The following is a 22,217-nucleotide window of genomic DNA, read 5'->3' as shown; positions in this document are numbered from 1 at the left end:
ACAACACTCTGGGCTCTGAGTATATCCACCGGTCATATCCACATGTGGTAGTCCTCCATGCCAGGGCGGCTCCAGTTCCCACCCCCCCCACCCATGACTGTCAGCACAGCACTTGGAATTTTCTTTTTTTAAATTTGTGTGTGTGTGTGTGTGTGTGTGTGTGTGTTGTGTGCACATGTGTCATGGTGCTCACATGTGGAGGGCAGAGGACAACTTTTGTGAATCAGTTCTTTCCTTCCACCATGTGGGTCCTGGGGATTGAACTCAGGTTGTCAGGCTTGGCAGCAAGCACTTTTACTCACTGAGTCATCTTGCCAGACCCCCAACTAGACCTTGACACAAAAACCCACCCAATGCTTATTTCCTTGGGATAAATTTTTACAAGTGGGATTTCTGGGTCAGCGACTTGAGTAGGGCTTTTCTTCTAGCTTTGTGATCAAACATTATCAACTGGCTATCATAAATTGTCAGAGCTTGCACACCCTTGAAGTTTATTTCCAATACTACCCATTGTATGTACCAACACTTATAATCTCACATTAATTTGTATTGCTTTGGTGACTGCAAGGCTGGGCATCTTTTCTGCATTTCTTGGCCTTGCAGAGTTTTTTTTTTTTTTAATGAGATACGTATTCAAATAATTTACTCATTCTCTTACTGGTGTGTCAAGATTTTGTCATTGCTTTGGGAGAGCATTTTATATATCAAGGATATGAATTCTTTAGGATTCAAATACTGACAACTATTGATTGGATTTTTTTCTATAGTGTCTGTTTTTGGTGGTGTTGAAAAGACTGTAATTTCCATGTATCTGTTTTCCTGCATGGTTTCTGTCTTCAATGTTCTGGTTGTTCCTCCTTTAAAAAATTATTATTTATAATAATTATAGAATTTATTATTTTTAATTTATGTGTATATGTATATTGTCTGCATGTAGGTCAGTGCACCTGTGTCGTACAATGCCTGTAGAGGTCAGACGAAGGTGCTGGATCCCCTGGAACTGAAGTTATGGACAGCTGTTAGCCACCATGTGTGTGCTGGGACTCGAAGCCAAGTCCTCTGTAAAAGCAGCCAGTGTTCTTAACTACTGTGCCATCTCTCCCCAAGCTCAAACTAACTTAAAAGAGTCATATAACCATTCTTTTTTTTTTTTCTCCCTAGGACTGGGGATCAAACCCAGGACTTCACTTTGTCAGGCAAACACTCTACTGCTGAGTTACATCCCAGTCCCTAATACACAATTATATAATAAATATAATAAAATATTTTTGAGACAGGGTCTCATGCATCCCTAGTAGCTCTCAAACTCACTATCTAACAGAAGATGACCTTGAACTTCTGACTTCTGATCCTCCTGCTTCCATCTCCTGAGTACTGGGATTATAGGCGTATACCACCACGTGTGGCTTATGTAGTGCTGGGGATCGAACCCAGGGTTTCATGCATGCTATGAGAGTACTCTGCCAACTGAGTTGGTCCTTAACCCCTCATTTATATTTTCTTAGAGAAATTTTATGCCTCTACTTCTGAAATATTCCAGTGGGCTAACATTATTTTAGAATGTCACTGCTTCCAGATCTAAGTTTGTTTCCTTTCAGACCTTTAGTCTCCCATCTCAGAGTCACTGTGCATGGCCCACTTTTTCCCCATGGATGTGAAATGCCACTTTATCCCACGTCAGCTTGTCAACTCTTCTAGAGCTTTCCATGATGGCTTATGAATGTATCTTTTCTTGGGCCAGTGTTGAAATATTTTAACCATTTTGGCTATATATCGCCTGTTATAATAATATTTGACAAAACAATTTTCCATCTTTTTTGAGACAAGGTCTCCCTGTTTCCCCAGCTGACCTAGAACTCATTATGTCTCTCTCTTAGAGATCCACCTGTCAGATCCCCTGGAGCTGGAGTTACAGGTGATTGTGAGCCACCTGATGTGGGTGTTGGGAACTGAACTTGGGTCCTCTGCAAGAGCAGCAAACAGTCTTAACCATTGAGCCATCTCTCCATCCCAGTAGTGTTGTGAATTATAAGCACAATGTTGCATACTTGACCCTTTCTTTCCATGTTGCACAGTGGACCTTCATCCCACTGAATTGTAACTCACCTTTCCTATGTATTTTAATTTGGTTATTGGAAATTTTCAGGAAAGCTACTGACCATCTTTTAACTTTCATCCTTGATACTCTTCATTAAAACACACACAGAGAGAGAGAGAGAGAGAGAGAGAGAGAGAGAGAGAGAGAGAGAGAAGGGATGATGCAGTATAATGTGTGTGGAGGTCAGAGGAAAACCTTGGGTGTCAATCCTTATCTTCTACCTTGTCTGAGACAGAGTCTCTGGCATGTGCTAGGCTAGCTGTCCTTCAAGCCTCCAGGGATTCTCCTGTCTCTACCTCCCATCTCATTGAAGGAGAATTGGGATTATAGACATACACTACTGTATGCGGCTTATGTGTGTTCTGGGGATCCAAACTCAGGTCTTCACACTTGTACAGCAAGCGCTTTACCCATGGAGCTCTCTTTGCAGCACCTGCTCTATATATTTTAGTATGCATTTTGGGAGTTGTGGGTGTGTCCTGGTATGTGTGTTATTTAATTTGTAAAATGGTAATTTAGCTCCTTTCTAGTCAGGGTATCAGTACTTATGTTCAAGCAAACCCCTATAGCTCCTTCCACGATACACCCCTATCAGGACACCCGAGTCCTCAGCAGAAAACACAGAGAAAGGACCTATTTCAAAGGCCATGGGTACAAAGTTTTGAGCTAATGGGAACCCCTCCAACAGCCCCTCAAAGAAAGTCCACCAATATCCTTCCTACCCATGGACCAATTAAGACACAGATAAAGGCAAAGAAATCTAACCATAGCCGCAGACCTGATATTGGCACAGACTTTTGCAGGCAGGGAGACCTGAAGAGAAATCTTGACTCTTTGTCATGGATTCTGTGGAGCCAGAAGGAGCTGAAGTTGTGCTCTCAGAGTGTGTGCCCATGAGGTTGTGCTCCCAGAGAGTGTGCTCCCAGGCAGCTGTTCTGTGGTTGGTGTTGCAGGGGAGATGCTGCCAAGCATCTGCACACATGGAAAGCCATCTCATTCACAATAAAGCAAGCCTCAGAGACCCCGCACTTACTTCAGGGCTCATTTTAAGAGTGCAGAGCATTCCTTGTCAGTCTCCAGTGTCTATACCAGACCTAAATATCTGCACAAAGCAACGAAAAGCTCTGAGGACATTTATCATGTGGGAGGCACTGAGACCAGGAAGTACTGCCTCAGTGTCTCCTGCCTGCAAGAGGCAGGGCCCCTCTGTGCATCTCATGGCAGCCCTTCAAATGGCAGCTCTGCCAATTTCTACTTAGAATCAACCGCACGAAGGAGGCTCAGGCAGCAACAGTACAGGGTAAGAGACAACTACCAGCTTTCGGGAAGGCCATGGTGGTCTGTCATCTGCTGTCTAACCCCAAACTTCAACTACCAAGAGCCTGGGCCTTGACAGTATGGCCAGTAAGAGGCCCCAGGAAGGGGCACACTAGCTGTCCAGGCTGAGGGATTCTTTCCATTATTTTTCAAGGCCAATTTCTAGCAAGTGCACAGATCTGTTCTTTCAGAAATGGCGCTACATGAATTTACAGTGAGGTATTTTTGCATCGCTCTGCCTAGAAAAATATTAGATATGAGAAGAAAAAGAAATCAAACCAGTTTATTTCAGCACCGGCTCTCAGCCCTCCAATGGCAGAAAGCTGAGAGAGTTTTTTTGTTTGTTTTTGTTTTAATAATCAAAACTGATTTACAGTGGGGGCTGCTGAAATGATTCAGTGACTAAGAACGTTGAGTGCTCTTGCAGAGGACCTGATGGTGGCTCACAACCATCTACAATTCCAGTTCCAAGGGATTCCCACACCCTCTTCTGGCCTCCTTGGGCATTGTACACATGGGATCATTAAATACATGCAGGTAAAACACTCATACCCATAACTTTGAAATAATTTTTTAAAACCCTGATTTTGGGGGTAATTTCCAGCACTTTCTAAGGAGCTGTGTACAGGCAAACTGGTTAATCTGCATAGGAAGTAGAACACAGAGAGGGCTCAGAGAGGGCTCAAGAATGCTGTCACCACGTCTAGGAACAGGCCTTACCTACCACACACCTGGTCTGGAAAAGATGGAGGGCTGGAACCTACAGCTAGGGTCAATTCACTGTCCTGAGACGATGGGTTCCCTGTGCAGCTGGGATCTCCAGGGTGCAGGCACTGGGCTCCTCAGGGCTGGGGAACCAGCTGAGGAATGGACTGTGGGGAAGCAGAGTCATGGGACACCTGTGTCAGGATGAATAGAACCTAGGAAAGAGGATGGCAGGTGATGGCTCCAGGCTAAGGGTTTGGAGACAGTCTATGGAAAAGAGAACCAAGACAAGGAAACAGTCCTCCTCCTCCTCCTCCTCCTCCTCCTCCTCCTCCTTCCTCCTCTTCTTCCTCTCTCTCTCTCTCCCTCTTCCTCTCACTCTCACTCTCTTTCTCTCGCTCATTTATTACCAAGATAAGTGGAGGGGAGGGCAGTGCAAAAGAATCCCAACCACCAACTGTGCAAGGGTATGGAGGGCGCTTCCTTCCCTGTCCTGGCTTTTCGTGCCTGCCCTCCCAGCGGGACAGCCTCTGCCCCCTCAGGCAGACAGCCTGGGCCTGCCCTCCCAGCACCCATGTGTTCGAAGCTCTAGTGTGAGTCATTTACTTCAGGTCATAGCACTACTTAAAAGACCCTGAGGACCCAGAGATGGACTGACCCTGCCCATCTCTGATGCCCAGATGGCCCACTGCAGTCAGCCTTCAGGTTCAGTCATAAAAATGAAAGAAGGAAACCTGAACTGAGCCAATGAACTCTTCAGCTCAATGACATCCCCTCCCTAGGGAGCCAAAGAACCTTTTCTCTTTCTGAAAAGATACGATTTTCTTCCATGTTGTCCTGAGGCAGTTAAGAATTTAATCATGGTAGTCGTAGTTCTTTAATTATATGTATTCTCCATTTAACCATTTAATTCTCTCTCTCTCTCTCTCTCTCTCTCTCTCTCTCTCTCTCTCTCTCTCTCACTGTCTTTGCCCCCCTCCCCTCCAGAGGTCAATGCTGAATGCCGTTTCTCAATTGTTCTCCACCTTATTCTGAGACAGGGTATATCACTGAACTTTAAGCTTGCTGATTGGCTGGCCAGGGATCATCCTGTCTCTACCTCCTCAGTGCCTCAATTATGGCCAGCTTCTTAAGACGGTTCTGGGGATCCAACTTTACAGGGCAGACACTTTACCAGCTGAACCAACTCCCCAGTCTGTTTCCAACTCTCTACCAAGCCTTATAGCATTAATACCAGTGTCCCATATACACTGTTATAAATTCCCCATTGCGATCCTCAGCCTCTCTCTAGAGCTCCACATAGGTGAGAGGGAGCCATGTGTGTCTGAAGCCATGGAAAAGGGCTTGAGAATGAAGCCTGAGTGGTTATGCTGTTTTTCCCTCCCTGCCCTGGTGACAAGGGCCCAACACCTGCCAGGAAGCTGAGACTCTCTACTCTTTCCCTTTTCTGCCTCCCTTCTCTGGCCTCCATGCTTTCTGCACAGCATCCCCAGGACATCTCTCTCCATTCTCCCTATATTCCTGCTGAATCTCTGTGTTCTGGTAGGATCCAACATCTTACATCTTCATAACAGCTACTGAATGGGGCAGCCTGTGAGGCTCTGCCTCAGGTACCATAATTCTACAAGTAAAGTACAATTCATGGCACCTACTTGAGTAGCAGATTCCACACACAGGTAGGCAGAGTGGCTGCCTGGGATCTATTCTGTAAGCACCACATCATGGGGGTGTGTCTCAGCCCTGGGCTGTCACTTACCCTATCAAGATCCATCATGACTTGAAAACGTAATGTCACCCAGGCCACTCTCTCACATTTACTTTTTGTAAATCCAAATGAGAAGACAGATAAGCAAACACCGATTAGGACTTGCTGTGCTCCTGGCCCCATGCATAACATCCCTTTCACTCCCCCAGCAACCCTAGGCAGTGGGTTGTTTTCTGCACTTTATATTGAGGGAAACTGAATTGATATAAACTGAAAGCACAGAGTGATTAAGTAACTTGCTCAAGACACAACCTTCAAGGGTCTAGATGCTAAGAATCATGATATCAAATGTGAATATTTTTTCTGCTTGGACTATTTTCAACAAGTCAAAGTGAAATAATAAGAAATTTTGGTTCTCTGTCCTGTTAATGAAAATTGGGGATGAAATGACATGTCAGCTCCTACCTAGAAACTTCCCTTGCTGTGTCTATCTGAGGCACCTTACGGATAGGGATGCGGTGCTGTGCACATTAAAGTTGGAGGGGCAGGCCTATGCTTTTATCTCCAACAACTGACTTTGGAATCTACAGGTTCACCCATGTTTCACAAGCCTCCTGACATGGCCATCTCAGAGGGAGATAACAGGAGGTTCTGTCAGGAAGCACCTGTGACCAGATCCCAGTAAACACACCTACAGGAGAAGAATCTGGACACCTTAGAACAAAGTCCACTACAGGAACTGAGCCAGGCTTGGTTGAGTGGAAGGATGAACGTAGATTCTACAGCTTTGCAAAAGGCAGGCAAACCCATGCCCATGCACATTTACGTACACGCACATTTTGCAAGTCTAATTTTTATTTTTATTATATTTTAAATTTATTTATCTGATATGCATGTGTGTGTGAGTATGCATGTGCACGTGCTGTTACTCTGTATGTGTGTGTGTGCGTGCGTACATGCGTGCGTGCGTACATGCGTGCGTGCGTGTGTGTGTGTGTGTGTGTGTGTGTGTGAAGTCAGAGGGCAACTTGTAAGAGTCAGTTCTTCCTTTTATACAATTGAGTTCCGGGGATCAAACTCAGGTAGTTAGGCCTGGAGGCAGGCGCCTTTACCCCGGAGCTATCTCACCAGCCCTCCTGTCTGAAATTTTATTATTCAATTTTAATGAAATATAATATTGAAAAACATCTGAAAGAGCAGTTTCTGATCTGTGCTGGAAAAAGGCGAGATGGGGGCTCCATGGTGCGTGAGCCTCCCCTTAAATGCTGTCAGAATGACATTGTCTACTCATGCAGACTTAAATTTTTATTTATTTATTTATTTATTTGTATTTTTATGTGTATGAGTGTTTTGTCTGCATGTATATAAATGCACCTGTGTATGCAATGTACATGCAGGCCAGACGAAAGCACTGAATCCCCTGGAACTGGAGTTACAGATGGTTGTTGGCCACCATGTGGGTGCTGGGAACTGAACCTGGGTCCTCTGCAAGAGCAGTCAGTGATCTTAACACTGAGGCATCTCTCCAGCCCCTGGTAACTCATTTAATGCACTAAGCTGCTGGATGCCTCAGCTTGATCAGGGTCTAGAAGACAGCAAATTGCTTACCAAACATCTGCTCTTTGGAACGAGATTTGGGATGCTGGGCTCCCCTCCTCCAGGTCTGACATGGAAACCTGCCTTCTTCCTTGGCGCCCTCTAGCCCCTTGTCACCCTGAAGGCTTCTGCTCCTGTCCCTGCTACTCAGTCAAGCCAATCAGATTCAACCTCTTCAGACTGTGATGAGACAGAAAGACAAAACAGCTAGCCTCAGGATGCTCTTCACATAAAACAGAATAATAATCTAGCCTGTGACCAACCTCTGGATCGCCTATGTCTAGCCTGTGGCCTCTGGATCAATCTTTCCTGTGTCCTTCAGACCTGCTAGGGCTGCCCAGCACTTCCTTGGATGGAACTCTGAGGCCAACTCCTTCTGTGCAGCCTCCCTTTTGCCTAGGTGGAGGGTGAGCAGGTTTTGTGTTTTGCAGGATTATTGCCTGGCAGAGATGCTCCCCCTGGCCATGTCAGAGGTGACAGCCACAGTCTGGAAGAGGGACCAATCAGGTGGAAATTCAGCACCAAGATGAGCAAGATGCAACTGAATAAAGAGAGTGAAAATTATGCAGTTGGAAACTTAGGTTAAAACCAGCAAGTCTTCATTGGTTGTTAAGTGCTGCTTTTTCAGGCAAATCCATGATGGTTGGTCCTGGCTTTGTCTGTGTTTGAGATTCACCTTGAGATATCACAGTCATCACCGTGAGCCTTGTCACCCCAGCACTTAGGAGATAGAGGTAGAAGGATCAAGAGTTTAAGGCCAATGTTGGCCACATAGTGAGTTCAAGGCCAGTCTGGGCTATACGAGACACTATCTTAAAACACCAAACCAAACCGTTATTCATCACTCAGACCTGGCTGATCTGATGTCCTCCTTCAGTAAGGCTCATACTCAGTTCTCATGTGTATCCCCAGGGCTTGGTACAATGGCTAGTTTGCAGCATGTTCTCAACAATGTGTGTGAAATAAATGTTAAACACTAAAAACAACAGAGCAGTGAGGCTTCCATGGGCCCAGGTTCTGAAATTCCACAAATTTTATCACTTGCCTTGCTTCCTTTAAAGAACATGGCATTCTCCTTCCCATCTCCACCAAACCAAGCCCTTGGCAACTCAATGCCAACCCCCTGTCCCTCTGCTTACACCCAGAGATCAGGACTCTCCGTTTGCAAAATCTCAGAGAAGCGGCTTCCTGAGCTGACAGCCTATTTCTGTTTTCACCAGTGAGATTACATGTTTACCAAGAGGTAACTGTGTTTGTTCTCAAACCTGTTTATGTCAGTTGTACTCATTATTGGATTTGCATAATTTAATTATACATCACTTGAATTAATGAAATATGTATGCTGAAGGAGTCAGCTGCTACTTCTGAAAGTTGAGGGTTTGGGGAAATGCCTGATGAAGATGGGCACACACACAAAAAAATTTGCTGCGGGGCTGGAGAGATGGCTTAGCAGTTAAGAGCACTGGTTGCTCTTGCCGAGGACCTGGGTTCGGTTCCAATCACCCACATGGCAGCTAACAGCCATCTGTAACTTCAGTTCCAGGGGATCCCTTTCCTGGCCTCCACAACATTGCGCACACACGGTACACTTACGTACATGCAGGCAATTTTAAAAATTAAAAGAAAATCTGCCAGGCTCCTACATGGAAAATGGGAGGCGGAGATAAGAGAGTCCCTAGAAATTCATGGGCCAGAGAGCCTGGTGTAGGCAGAGGAAAAAAACAGAACACTGCAAAAAGACCCTGTATACCCAAGGTTGTCTTCTGACCTCCACAAATGCAGAACTGTACACACACACACACACACACACACACACACACACACACACAATCTGTTATCAAATCAGGTGAAGGAGGCAGCAACTAAAGACTATGGATATCATGGCACTTACACCACAGTGCCTGAATTTTACAAAGAAGTTACAAAGGGCAACATGAGCACACCTCGTACAAATAAAATGATGCAGAATGCTAATATCTGCATCTGGCAATCACAAAGACAAGGGCATCATGGGATGGACATGTCTGTCTTCAGTGGGCTGCACGTCAAACATCTCTTTTCTGAGCAATTCTATGAATGCTTTTGATATGTTGGTCATGCCCTACTAAAGCGATTCTATAACTCTCAGTTTGGAAAGGCACTGACTTAATCCCATTCCTTCATTTCTTTGATAGAAACTGAGGTGCGGAGAGAGTTAAGTGTTATGTAAGGGTTCTCCACAGTCAGGGAGTCAGGTAAGCAATCTTTATTTCCATGTTTGGTGTTCTGTTTACTCTCTGAACAGACTTTGTACAAAAAGCAACCGACTTAGCAAAATTTCCTTTGCAAAAAATAAAGATGGGGCTGCAGAGACAGCTTAGAGGGGGCTGCAGAGATGGTTCTGAGGGAACTGGAGAGACAGCCTAAGAGGGGGCTGGAGAGAAATCTCAGAGGCTATAGAGATGGCTCAATCAGTAAAGTGCATGAGGGCAAGAGTTTGGCTCCTCAGCATCCATGTAAAAAGCCAGGTGTGTTGGTGCAGACCTGCAGTCCCAGCTGGGCAATCAGAGACAGGACCCCTGGGGCTAGCAGGCCAGCCAACTGAGCTGAATCAGCAAGTTCTTAGTTCAATGAGACTCGGTTTCAAAAAATAAGGTGTATGGCTCAGTGGTTAAGAGTGCTTATTGCTGCTAAGTGTGGTGGTACACGCCTTTAATCTAAGCACTTGGGAGGCAAAAGCAGGTGGATCTCTGTGAGATCAAGGCCAGCTTGGTCTGCACAGCAAGTTCCAGATTAGCTGGGGCTACAGGGAGACCCCACCTGATAGCTTACAACCACCTGTAATTCCAGTTCTGGGGAATCTGACCTTTTCTGGCCTCTACCGGCTCCTGCGTGTACATGGTACATATAAATACATGCAGGCACATATATACAGATAAATTTAAAAAAATAAGGTGGAATGAAATTGAAGAAGATGCTGAATGTCAACCTCTAATCTTAATGTGCATAAGGATACATGAGCATATGCACCTGTGCATACACACCTGCACAAACACATGAACATGTGCACACATATACACCACACACACACACACACACACACACACACATACACACACAGAGCAGGTGAAATGAGGAAGTAGATGACAATAGGGACACACCCTGGGTAGGCAGGAAGGCTCTCATTCCATCCTGCTCTGCTTCAAGCAGGCGCTAAGCAACCACACACAGGTGTGTGCAGTTTCATCCCCAGACTAAGGCACAGCAAGCCTCTTGTGCTATAGACACAGATTTGGAACAGGTGAACCATGTACCTGGATTGACCACGTGAGCTTTCTAATTTTAGAATGACTTCAGCTCCACGTGGGAAAACTCTAGACACTGGAATGGGGAAGCAGTTTGAAGTTCTGAAAGGCTTTTGTTAAATGAAGTGAACAGTACCTGCTTTCCAAACAAGCGAGGCCTTCAAAGGATTTTCCCTCTAATCCGACCTGCCTTCCCTTGTGCGGCCCAGCCCCAACTCACTGTCTCGATGAACTGTAGTGCAAGGTTCCCACTATGTCTGACCACTGTCTCCCCAAGCAAGTGAGGGTGGTGACACACCCCACTAAAAACCCCACTGTGACGTTTCTGGGTTCATTTTTGAAAAGTTTTCCAGACACTAGATTAAGCAAACCCTCAAACAGGCTCTGATGCCAGTTGGATGTCCCCAGACCCTTGTGAGAGATACACAGGAGTTCAGATGTCTAGGGAGCCACCTTGAGAAGCCAGGTAGCAGAGGAAGGCAAGGAGCCTGGCTCTCTGGTGACCAGAGGGGCCCTTGACATACTCCCTAGGTCATTACAGTGACTCTCATGAGAATAGAGCCAGCTGGGCAGCCTGGGAATACGCAGCATTGCTGAGGCTGAAGCAATCGGCCACCCCACAGCTTTGTAACCAGGTGCATTCTGTTCCTTTTAAAGGGGCCTTAAAAAGTGCCTTTTGAAGATGGGTCAGAGCGCCTACCTGGGGAGGGTGTGGCAGGTGTTCTAAGCTTGGGTGCTGCCACCTTCACCAGTTTCCAGGTGATGTTTCTCTGTGTATCAATGGATGACCAACCAGGCTAAAGGTTTCCGTCCCAAACTTCAGACTATTGATTTCACTCCTCTGGCAATTTGTTTTTTAAATCACATACCAAGCAACCAGTGAGGCTGTCCATGTTATCACAGATGTGCCTGTGATAGGTTCTTAGGCTGTGTAGTGACCCATGAAGTGGGCTCTTTAGAGGGCTAGGCAGAGATACCTGACTCTTTGGAAGATTAAACCAGAATGTTGGGCCCTGAAGATAAAGGAGCATCTTTAAGATTTGAAGTTCCAAGAGAATCAAATATAGCCTTCCTTCTGTACCCCTGGGGGGTTATTTCCAGGAGGGACTCCCCGAATACTGAAATGTACAGATGCTCAAAGGCCTTAGGGAAATGGTGTAGATTACACACCAAAGTTACACTCACCCTTTGGAACATTTTACTTTTTTGAGCGTGTGTGTGTGTGTGTGTGTGTGTGTGTGTGTGTATGTGTGTGTATGCTGGCCCAAAGTTGACACTGGTGTCTTCCTGAATGGGTCTCTATTCACTGAGGCAGGGTCTCTCAATGTTTTGGCTAGTCAGCTTATTCCAGGGATCACCTGTATCCCAAATGCTGGGATTATAGAGGCCACCAAGCCTGCCCAGCTTATGTGGGTTCCAAGGACCTGAAATCTAGTCTTCATGCCTACATAGCAAGGGCTTTATCCACTAAGCCATCTTCCCAGCCTCTTCTGTGCATTTTAAATAATCTCTGCATTATTTATAACACACAAAACAATGTATATACAGTGTCCATACTGTGTTGTTTAGGAAATATTGCTAGGGAAGAAAGTCTGTACATGTTTAATATAATTGCAATTTTTTCCCAACTGTTTCTGACCTATTTGTCATTTGAATTCTCAGATGCAGAACCTGTAGATATAGAAGGCCAACTCTGCATGGTGGCCACATTGTATTTCCCTGCCCTGGCTCCAGGCTCCAGGGCAGGCATCACCAATTGATCATCAACCACAGTACTCCCTAAAAAAACTGAAGGCATCCTTGGAATCTCAATCTCTCCCCACCAGCTCTCCAAAGCCTCTCCACCAATCTATCAGGATGACCATGTGGAAACTCTGAAGCCACCACTGAGCCTGGCCTGCAGATGAGGACACTGATCTAAGCAGAAACTTGAAGAATAACTTGCTAGGGGACTTGGAAAGACTTAGGGGCCCCATCACCAGGATCCTGGCCTCCTGCCCAAGGCCCCATGTTCTTCCACGGCGTTCCACCCAAAGTAAATGCATGAGAAACATTTGCTGATGCAATCCGGTTTCCCATGCCTCTCCACCCTCCATATTTGGGGATCTAAGAGAAAGGAACAAAGCAAGATCTCACCAAGAAAGACCAAGGTTAAATGTCAGGTCCAACACCATGGATGTTTCTTCCAAATGCATAAAAAAAGCCCCAAGGGACGACCCCTGTGTTCCTCTAGCCCGCATCCCGCCCTTGATTGGCACACAAAGTCTGCAATTTCCTCTCTATGATTCTGAATAAAGCTACAGTCCCTGGCATCAGTGCTCACCCAGGAATGCATCAAAACCCAACTTAGATCTATTCACTTCTCGTTCTGGACACCGGTGTGGAAAGCTGTGCACATATTTGCATCCTGGGTAAAAGGTTCTCCAGCTACTGTCCTGAAATTCCTTAGCCTCACACATAATGGATGGTTCTGGAATTTAGTATATAAGACCACTAACACCCAGGCTATAGTAATTTGGGGGAGGGAGATTCAGTCACCTAGTATACAAATGAATACATTTTCCAAAAACTGTTTACTTGAAAAGAAATACAAGTAGCAAGCAATCTAGGAAAACACCAAAGTAAATTCAAATGGAAATTGAAGGCTGGGGAGATGGCTCAGTCAGTAAAGTGTTTGCTTTGCAAGCATGAGATCTGAGTTCAAGGCCCAGAACCCTGTTAAAAGCTGGCTATTGTTGAGTGCTTGTACTCCAAATGGAGTCAGAGACAGGAGGATCCCTGGGGCTTGCTGGTCAACCAGTCCAGTCTAATTGGTGACCTCCAGATCATGAGAGACCTTATCTCAAAAAAGATAAACAGCATCCCTGAAGATTGACACCTGAGGTTGTCCTTTGGCTGCCATACGTATGTGTACCTGTGCACACATGTACCTGCACATACATGAATACGTACACACATGCACACATATACACTCTTATACCAGTGTTGGGTGGTGAGTTTGGTTGGTCCCTAGTTTGAGCTGCCCTGGGGATGGGTAGAGTGGGTGGGATGAAGTGGATAAGGCATACCAGGAGGGTCGCTTAAAGGAGGTGAAGAGAAAACAGGCAAGCCTGACACAATCACCTAACCCTGGCCTTTAGAGAGGTGACAATGACACAGTCACTACTGTTTGGACTTGTCTCCTGGCTCCACCCTCTGTGGATTTCTGTCTAAGTCCCAGGAGCAAATTGAGTAAAGAGTAAGAAGAACTAGAGAGAGCCAGTCCCACAGTTTAAGTCACCCATCCACCTGAGAACAGCCAGAGTCTTTTGTCCCCAGAATAGAAGTAGCTTAGGGACTTTGTGGCTTTCTGTACACAGTGCGATCTCCTTTCTGGTTCCTCATCCTGGGATGGGGGCAAACTGAGGGCAGCACTCAGCCCCTTACAGAGTCTCAGGCAGCACAGCAGGAGCCTCCATTCTGAGGAGGCAGGGTAGATACTAGATACTTGCTGAGGCCTGGCACATTCTCCCTAGGGAAAGTCTAGAAGGAAAGGAGGGAACCGATGCTCTAGACACTGTGGGGACAGTTATTTTCTGGCTGAAAGACTGGGTCTGCCAAGAGAGTCTAGGACACCCCAAAGGGGCTCAGCAGGAGTGATGCCACGGCCCTGGAGGAGTGGACTCAAGCAGGATGTCTCCAGGCTCTGTCTGTCTGAGCAGAGGGAGACTTGGAGGAAGAGTGCAACCCCATGGCCACATCAGCATTTGCTACCATTCCAACTTGTCCCAAGAGAGTGACTCAGTAGCTAGCCATCTCCATTCCACCCAGCTGGCCCAGACCCAAAGCCCTCATGCTAGAAGGGTGCAGGGAGAGGCAGGAAACACAGGCAGCAGCTCAGCCCCCGTGATGCCTGGAGATGCTTTTGCCAAGTATCAGGACAAGAGGTGACCCTTAGTTGGCCCCACGTTCAAGTTCTCTCAAAGCCAGGCTGCACATGTTACTGTGGTATCTGGTACCTCAGTGGATCCTCATTATCCACGAAAGAGCCAGGCAGCAGGGTGTGCATGACAATCCCAGAACTGGGGATGGGAAGCTAGGCAGAGTCAGGAGGATCCCTGCAGTTCACTGGCCAGCCAGCCTAGATGCACTAGATCCAGCCTAGATGTGCTCCAGAGAGATTCTGACTCAAAAATAAGGTGGAGAGCAACTGAAGAAGACATCCAACTTGACCTCTGGCTGCCACAAGCATGCATGCATACTCATGTGCATGCACACTGGCACACCCACACACATGCACAGAAAAGCAGGAATCAAAATTACCAGAAAGCTACCAAATCATTACTGCACAGGCACAAAGACCACGTGCTGGGAGCAACCTGACAGTGACAGCATCCTTGTCTCTGGAGGGCTGAGGTGGTAAGGGCTTTGTCTCCCACCTCCCAACTCTCAGAAGTGCTGATTTAGGACTTTTAAGATAGGCCAAGATCCCCAAAGAAAGAAAGAAAGAAAGAAAGAAAGAAGTTGTCAGAAAAAAGTGTTGGGGAGATACAGCGGGAGTTGGAGGAGAGGGAGTGGACATGGATTTGATTGAAACACCTTATATGCATGTATGAAATTCTCAATAAATATTTTTTTAAAGTTAAAAAGAGAACTGGCTGCCTGAAGAAAGAAAGAAAGAAAGAAAGAAAGAAAGAAAGAAAGAAAAAGAAAAAAACCCACTGCTCCCAATAGCAAACCATGAACCAGAATATATAATAACCAAGCAAAGATCTCCAGGCAGAAGTGGACAGGGGCTTTGGGAATCTGATCATTACATGAGCTGGTAAAGTGTAGATATCCTAAAGCTCTGGGGTCCCCTCAAGCACTGGGGTCCGGTAGGCGTCATTTCCCAGCCCACCTGCCCACACTGGGCCCCTGCACCGGTGAAGGGAACAATGCAGCCCCCTGAGGGCATGTGCATAGCACCCTCAGGCCCACAGTGAAGACTTTCCAGTGGCATTTCCTTGGCACCCAGGGAGGATGCAGGGCTGAGGGACAGGCAGGTGTCCCAGGGAAGGAGTACTCCAAGTGAGAGGCAGGACCTGCACCCCATCCACACCCATGGAGGCTAGACTTACCGCTCAGGGGAGATGTGCTGTTCTCCAAAGCCTGACACACAGCCAACACGATACCTGTGGGGGAAGTAAAGAGATGAGTGTCTACTCAGCAAGGGACTTGGGATTGGAGCTCAGGCAAAGGCTGTGAGGCAAAGACTTCAGAATTTCATGATGTGGCCATCCGATGGGCCCAGCTGTCTCCTCTGAGAGACTCAGGGCACATTGAAAATAGAGGCCCCTGGTGCAGAAACCAGGGGAAAGGTGTTCACGAAGACACAAAAGTATCAGTGTTTTCCTTCCAGCCACAATCTCTCCCCATCTGCCATGGTGTTTTCTGTTTGCTGGGTGTCACTGTTCTTTTTGGGTGTGAGGGAACTCAAGGGATGGGTGCAGCCCCTCATATGCACACAGGGGTCCCTGTATGACTGCTGGGTTTCCCTTCAGGCAGCAGCTGAAGCAATGTGGTGACATGCAGCTGGGGGTGTGTTCCCAGGGACTGGCTGTCCCTATCCAAGGGGGACAGTGACCCCAGGAGCATTGTACCTCTTGGGCCAGGATGTAAGAGGAGCCTGGCTGGGGGCAGGGTTGTGGCTACCTGTCATCATTGAAGGGAGACCTCCATTAGCCTTAAACCATAAAACAAATCTTGCTTTGCAAACAAGCCCATTCAGGACCTTCATAAACTCCAACCATAAAGTTCTGCAAACAAGATTTTCTGAGACCCTTATGGGGAAGAATGCAGGCCCTAGATCCTCTACCTAACTCCTGTGACTAATGCACAACAGTACTTAAGCTCTCTACTGTTTGGCCAGTGTGGCTACTGCAGACTTCCACTGGTCAGTAGTTACTTCTTATTAACTAATAAAGGTTGGAGTGGATTGCATGAAGTTGGTTGCTTTGCTTTTCTATCTGCGACTCTTACAATTCCTAATCCTAACATTTATAGGAAGAGAGCTCTCTGCTTAAAGCTCTTAATTCTTAACATTTTGGTGCTGAAAACTGGGAGAGAGTTCTCAGCTTTCAACTCCTAATTCCAAGCACCCATGCTCTTCCCTGAGATGTCATGGGGTGTGCAGGTGTGTCCAGGCTCCATCAGAGACAGATAATGGTGGGGTATATGAGTCACACATGGGAGACCAGTGATGGCCGGTGGCAGAACTTGGGAGCCAAGGCTCAGCGTCCCACTGACTTCCCTCTCAAGACACAGACTCTAAGATAGTCATGAGAGTTCTGAGACAGCAACTTCACAGAATCAAACCCGTACTCAGGGTCCCTAGATGACCCATAAAGCAACCTGTTCCAACACATGACCCAAACATGCCCTCAAATCACAGTGGAAGTTTCTGTAAGCAAAGCAGCAAGCTCCTATAAAGAAAGGAACTCTTCCAGGTTTCACCACTACCAGGGGCATGAATTAACTTCCCTAACTGAAGTGCTGAAAGAGCCCCCAGGCAGTTCTGGGCATGGGGGGGTAGGGGGAGCTGGGTCTCAAGGCAGGCTATTCTGGAAACCAAGACAGGTTCGGTCTGTGCCTCTGCCATTGCTTGGGACCCACATGCTCTCCATGGTGGCCTTGATCAGCTTCATTTCTCTGTGGACAGTGGGGTCATATTGTCTGAAGAAGCCCATCTCCTTCCTACGGCCCCTCAAACCCTTATAGGTTCCCTAGATATGGTTCAAAAGAATGTCTGCCACACACACACCAACTGTTCCCTTTCTGCCTGAACCAGAAAAAGTTGGTGGACGCGCCTTGGGGGATGTGGGACAGTCACGTTCTGATGCTGTGGGCACTGCCACAAACCACTTTGGGCTCAGCCAGTGACCCGTAATCAGCTAAGGCCAGCCCACAGGGACATGCCTGGCATACCTCAGGGCAGGGAGTGTGACCAGCCTGTCAGGAACTGTCCTCCAGCCACTGAATGATCTTCATGCTACCTCCCTGGCCTGTACCCTGCTGGCCAGGGCAAACTAGCAACAAGTCCAGCATGTAGCCCCCAGTCCCTCAGCCTCTGGAGCAAAGATGGGGGATGGGGCATGAGCTAGGGCCTGTCCCACCGAGCACAGAGCCTCTTTCTCCCCTCTGCTCCTCACCTGTCAGCTGCCAACTGTTAAACTCACAAAGGCATTTCAGGAATTAATTAATGTCTATAAAAACAGTATGTTCCACAGATGAACAAGGTTTCGTTTTTATTCGTGATTCTAGAAAGGTGAGAGTAATAGTTCCCTTTTATATCCACACTTCCCTGATGCCCTGGCTTTATACCACTTCCCCAGTGCCCCCTACAGTGGGTTCTAGGCCAGGGAGACTAGGGGCTCAGCCTCTCTTCTCAGGTCCATGACCTGTACAAAATTCTGTAGGTGTTTTTACCCCATCCTCTTCATAACCCCACATGCAGCCCCCTCTACCCCTGCAGCCTTCCTGCTCCTGGGATGTCCAGGAAACAGGCTTAGAGTTATGCAGAAATTTGCCCAAGCTCCTGTGCCAAATTGAGACTTGAGTCTGTTCACCTACCATGCACAAGACACTGTTGAGTGAGCACACCCCAGCCAGTCATGACACGCAAGTGGCTGTGTTTCTCCCCAGTATGACGCCCCTGGCTTAGCCACACACTTGCCAGGCCCAGAGATCTTCCAGAGGCCCAAACCACTGCCTCCTGAGATTTTCCATAAGCCCTGGGTTTCCCCATATGCCAGGCCCAAGGGGCTGCCCATCTATGTACCCCGGGGAGTTGGTAGTCTCCAACATGGCCTGGCTATGTGCAGGTCTTCTAGGAAAATGTAGCCTTGGCAGATGCAAGGCTCATGGAAAGCCAAGAGGCCACCACAATGCTGTCTACTGCCATCACCACTGTGGCTCAGGAAGATACAGCCCAGGTGCAGGCTTGGCTACAGGCTGCAGTCATGGGTCCATCAGGGCTGAGTGTCAAAGCAGTCTGGCACTAACCCCGTGGATAGGAAGGCAGGCTCTAGGGACACAACACCCAGCCAGCTTCCTTCCCTCGGGAACAGGAACCCCTTCAAGGGTTTCATTTCCATTTCTGTCTGAATAGCTCCAAAGTGGGAAGTCCCCCCTGAAGACTTCAAAAGAAAAAGTGCAGGAGGTGGGTAGAAGGGAAAACCACATACAGCAGGATACCCTTAGGGAAGCTCCACCCCCAACACAGAGCTGGGACCCAGGCCTGTCTTCTATGTTAGTAATAAAGCCTTTCCCAGCTCAGACAGATCCTTCTAATAGAAATAAGGTAATAAGCAAAGCTAGCCCATGTACTGGGAGCTCATAGTAGAGCCACCCCCAAACCTATGATGTACCAGTGCAAAATGCCACTAGGAGAGGGAATTCCCATTCTAGCCCACTCCTGGCAGAGACTAACAATTCTGGACAGAGACCCAAACTGTGCCTTCAGCCTGGGATAGCCACCCTTTGTCCTCAACTGATTGTTACCTGGTGATCAACTCTTTTTGGGACATTCAGCTATAATGCCCAGGCCTGGGAGGTGCATCCTCAGGCCCCTGGCCACCCTAGAAGAGGCGAGCATATCCTGCCTGGGTCCCTGTTGCAGCCTGTATTTGCTCCCAGGCTCCTGCCTCCTGCACTGCATGGCTCAGAGTTCCCCTGGAATATCAAGGCTCCACATCACCTCTGTAGTTGGACCCCTAAGCCTGGCTTTAGAGGGAGGGGTGAGGTTGGGCAATGTTCTGGTGTCAGGGAAGGCTGGGGAGGTGGATGATAGTCATAGCAAGTGCCTTCGGGTGCCAACACTCTGGGTTCAAGAACAGCTTCTGGGTGAAGAGGGGTACAGGGTGGGTGGGAGACAGCAGTTGGGCTAGAGAGGGCCAGAAGGGTATGTGAGTGCTCAGAGGACTGTCAGTTTCCCCTTTCCTCTCTCTATCAGATGGGGTGGGGAGCCATGAGGAACAGGAAGAGCCAAGGAAGACGTGAGTGTCCCTCAGAGGATGGGACCCTGCAGCTCAGCACAAGGTCTGCAGGGCTCCCAGCAGGCACAAAAACACCTGTAAATGGGTGACCCAGATCCCAGGCCCTACCAATACAGACCCATCCTAACACTTACATTTTGTCTGTGAACATTGCAGAATTTTCCCTGCAGAGAAAACTGCACAATTGTATGATGTTATGGATAGCTTTGAATCTAAGAGGTTGACAGCAGGTGGACATACTGGCTTCTCTGGGAGCAGGTTTCCCAGGAAGAAGCAGGGTATGGCTGTGTGGACAATAGGGAGCTGGTGGGAGCAGGCACCAGTAGCCAGGCCCACGGAAGGCTATGCTCAGAATAGCCACTGGTGTCCCCTGTTGGGGAAGAGCCTTGCTGTCTCTCCTGGAAGAGGTGACAGTTTGCACTTGGCCCTGCTCCCGCTCATGCTGTGCATTGGCTCCAGAGGACAACAGCCATAGCTCAGAGGAACTTGTAGAGGGACTGGCCAGACAGGATTGGGAGAACTCTGGTGACAGTGAGGTGAGACCTGGGTGTGAGTTACCTTGGGCACATGGGCCTATGAGGCAGAGGGCTTTCTGTACCCACCCCACCTCTGGAGCACTTTTCCAAGCATAGGTGGGACTTGATACCCATGGAGAGAGCCTGGAACTTGCTGGCAAAGGCCAGTGCTGTGTTAGGAGATGCACAGAGCAAAGAAACCAGATGCCAGGCAGGGGTTGGGGGTAGAGAGTCACATTTTTGTCACAAACACTATCTGTCTGTGGCCACCTCTAACCAGAGAGGCCCTGATGCCTGCCCCCAAATAGCTACATCCTGGTTATGCACAGGTTAAGCAGGAAGACGCGGACACATCTGGGCCTCAGAAAGGGTGTGGAGGGAGCTGATGGATCTCTTCTGTTCCTGCCTCATGCTGCCCAGGCATGGCATTGTGGCTGACATGTTAATGATAAGCAATAGCAACATCTGTGTGATGCCCACTATGTGCCTTGTACCATTTCATGCAACACTTGAAATGCAAAGTAGGTACCACAGGTTGAATGTCCCTTATATCTGAGATGCTGGGGAGCAGAAGTGTTTGAGATTTCAAATTCTGTGTGTATGTATGCATGTGTTCACGTATGTATGTATACATGATGCGTGTATGTGTGTGTGTGTTGTGAGTGTGTGTGGAGGTCAGAGGACAGCCTTGGATGTCATTAGGTGCTATCTGCTTTTTCCTCTTGTTTTGAGACAGGGCCTCTGACTGGCCTGGATCTCCACTGAGTTCCAAAGAGCAGCCTGTCTCTGCTTCCCTGGTGCTGAGATTACAAGTGTCCAATGCAGCTGGCGTTTTATTAGGGCTCTGGGGATTGAACTAAGGTCCTTGTGCTTGTAGAGCAAGCACTTTGAAAACCAAGCAATCTCCTCTGCCCAAGATTTTTAAATTTTAGAATATTTATATGTAGGTTATGAGGGATCTTGGGAACAGGACCCAAGTCCAAACAGAAAATTAGTTTCATATGTATGTCTTGACCCCTTCTGAGTGAGTCTCCTGCCTGAAACTGGGGGTCTGGTATACTGCCTTCCTGTATATCATCTCAATAAGGGGTGCCTACTTGAATTATTTTATTTTCCAATTTTACATGGCATTTACAATTATTGGGCTGTGGATAAGATCTCAAATCAGGGCACCTCCATTTCTACATCTTCAGTGCAGACTTGATGGCTTGCTAATTTATCTGGCCATAATGACCCATGAAGGTCAATGAGCTTGGGACCCTTGGCTGCCCTTCCTACTGAGCCCTGGGGTCCCATCAGCAGCTAAGTCCACCTTGGCAAGTCTAAGGCACCTTGTGGTAATGACATCACAGATCTCCTGCTGGTATTATGTGGAAGGATAGGAATTTTCCATATCCTTTTAGATCTATGAGGGAACCCTTAGGCCCAGAGAGGAAGAGAGATGGCAGAGGGAGGGGCCACCGCAGCCTTTGCCACTCTGAGTTCTGAACTCAGGTCTGCCGAGGCACAGCTGGAGCATTGCTGTCAGACCTGGGTTTAAATCCTGAGCCCGCTGCTCAGTAGCTGAGAGACTTTGACATGCTCTTGGCTTGCCGAGCCTTGGCATTCATCTGTCAATCAAGGACAAGATCTCTTTGCAGGATGGAATGAAATAAACTATACCACTGTCCCTGATGGCTTCTCGCATCTGATGGCCCTGGCAGCTTCATCCTGGTTTGTTCCTTCCATTATTAGAACTCCTTGAAATTTAGAGGAGTGGACAGTCAGGGTGGCCCATCCCCACCCTCCCCTGGTACTGCCCAGGAAGACTTTAACAAAGGGGCTTTAGTTGAGGCCAAGGGTCACTTGGCTGCAGACCACTGGTTTCCAGGGCACTGACCTTGCTTTTGAGAATTTAGTAAAGTTGCTGTTTACTATGTTAATGAATCAGATATTCATTAAACACCTACCTAATAAGAAGAGGAGGGAAAAGAAAGAAAGAGC

The 22,217-nt window shown here is 47.6% G+C and overlaps 1 protein-coding gene across 2 annotated transcripts in view; it reads right to left on the bottom strand.

The window, feature by feature from the left end:
* Tgfa (transforming growth factor alpha) overlaps positions 1-22,217 on the bottom strand; it is a 91,065-nt gene that overhangs the window by 37,235 nt on the left and 31,613 nt on the right. The window contains exon 2 of one of the 2 annotated variants that reach the window (XM_008823245.3): positions 15,805-15,858. The exons of the other annotated variant lie outside the window; for it this stretch is intronic. Within the exon in view, the coding sequence (XP_008821467.1) occupies positions 15,805-15,858 (54 nt within the window). The remainder of the gene's footprint in view (positions 1-15,804; positions 15,859-22,217) is intronic. 2 annotated transcript variants of the gene reach the window in all.

This window comes from Nannospalax galili, unplaced genomic scaffold (genome assembly GCF_000622305.1).
Source record: "Nannospalax galili isolate Female #2095 unplaced genomic scaffold, S.galili_v1.0 scaffold269, whole genome shotgun sequence".
NCBI lineage: Eukaryota > Metazoa > Chordata > Mammalia > Rodentia > Spalacidae > Nannospalax > Nannospalax galili.
This window is presented reverse-complemented; position numbering and strand designations above follow the sequence as displayed.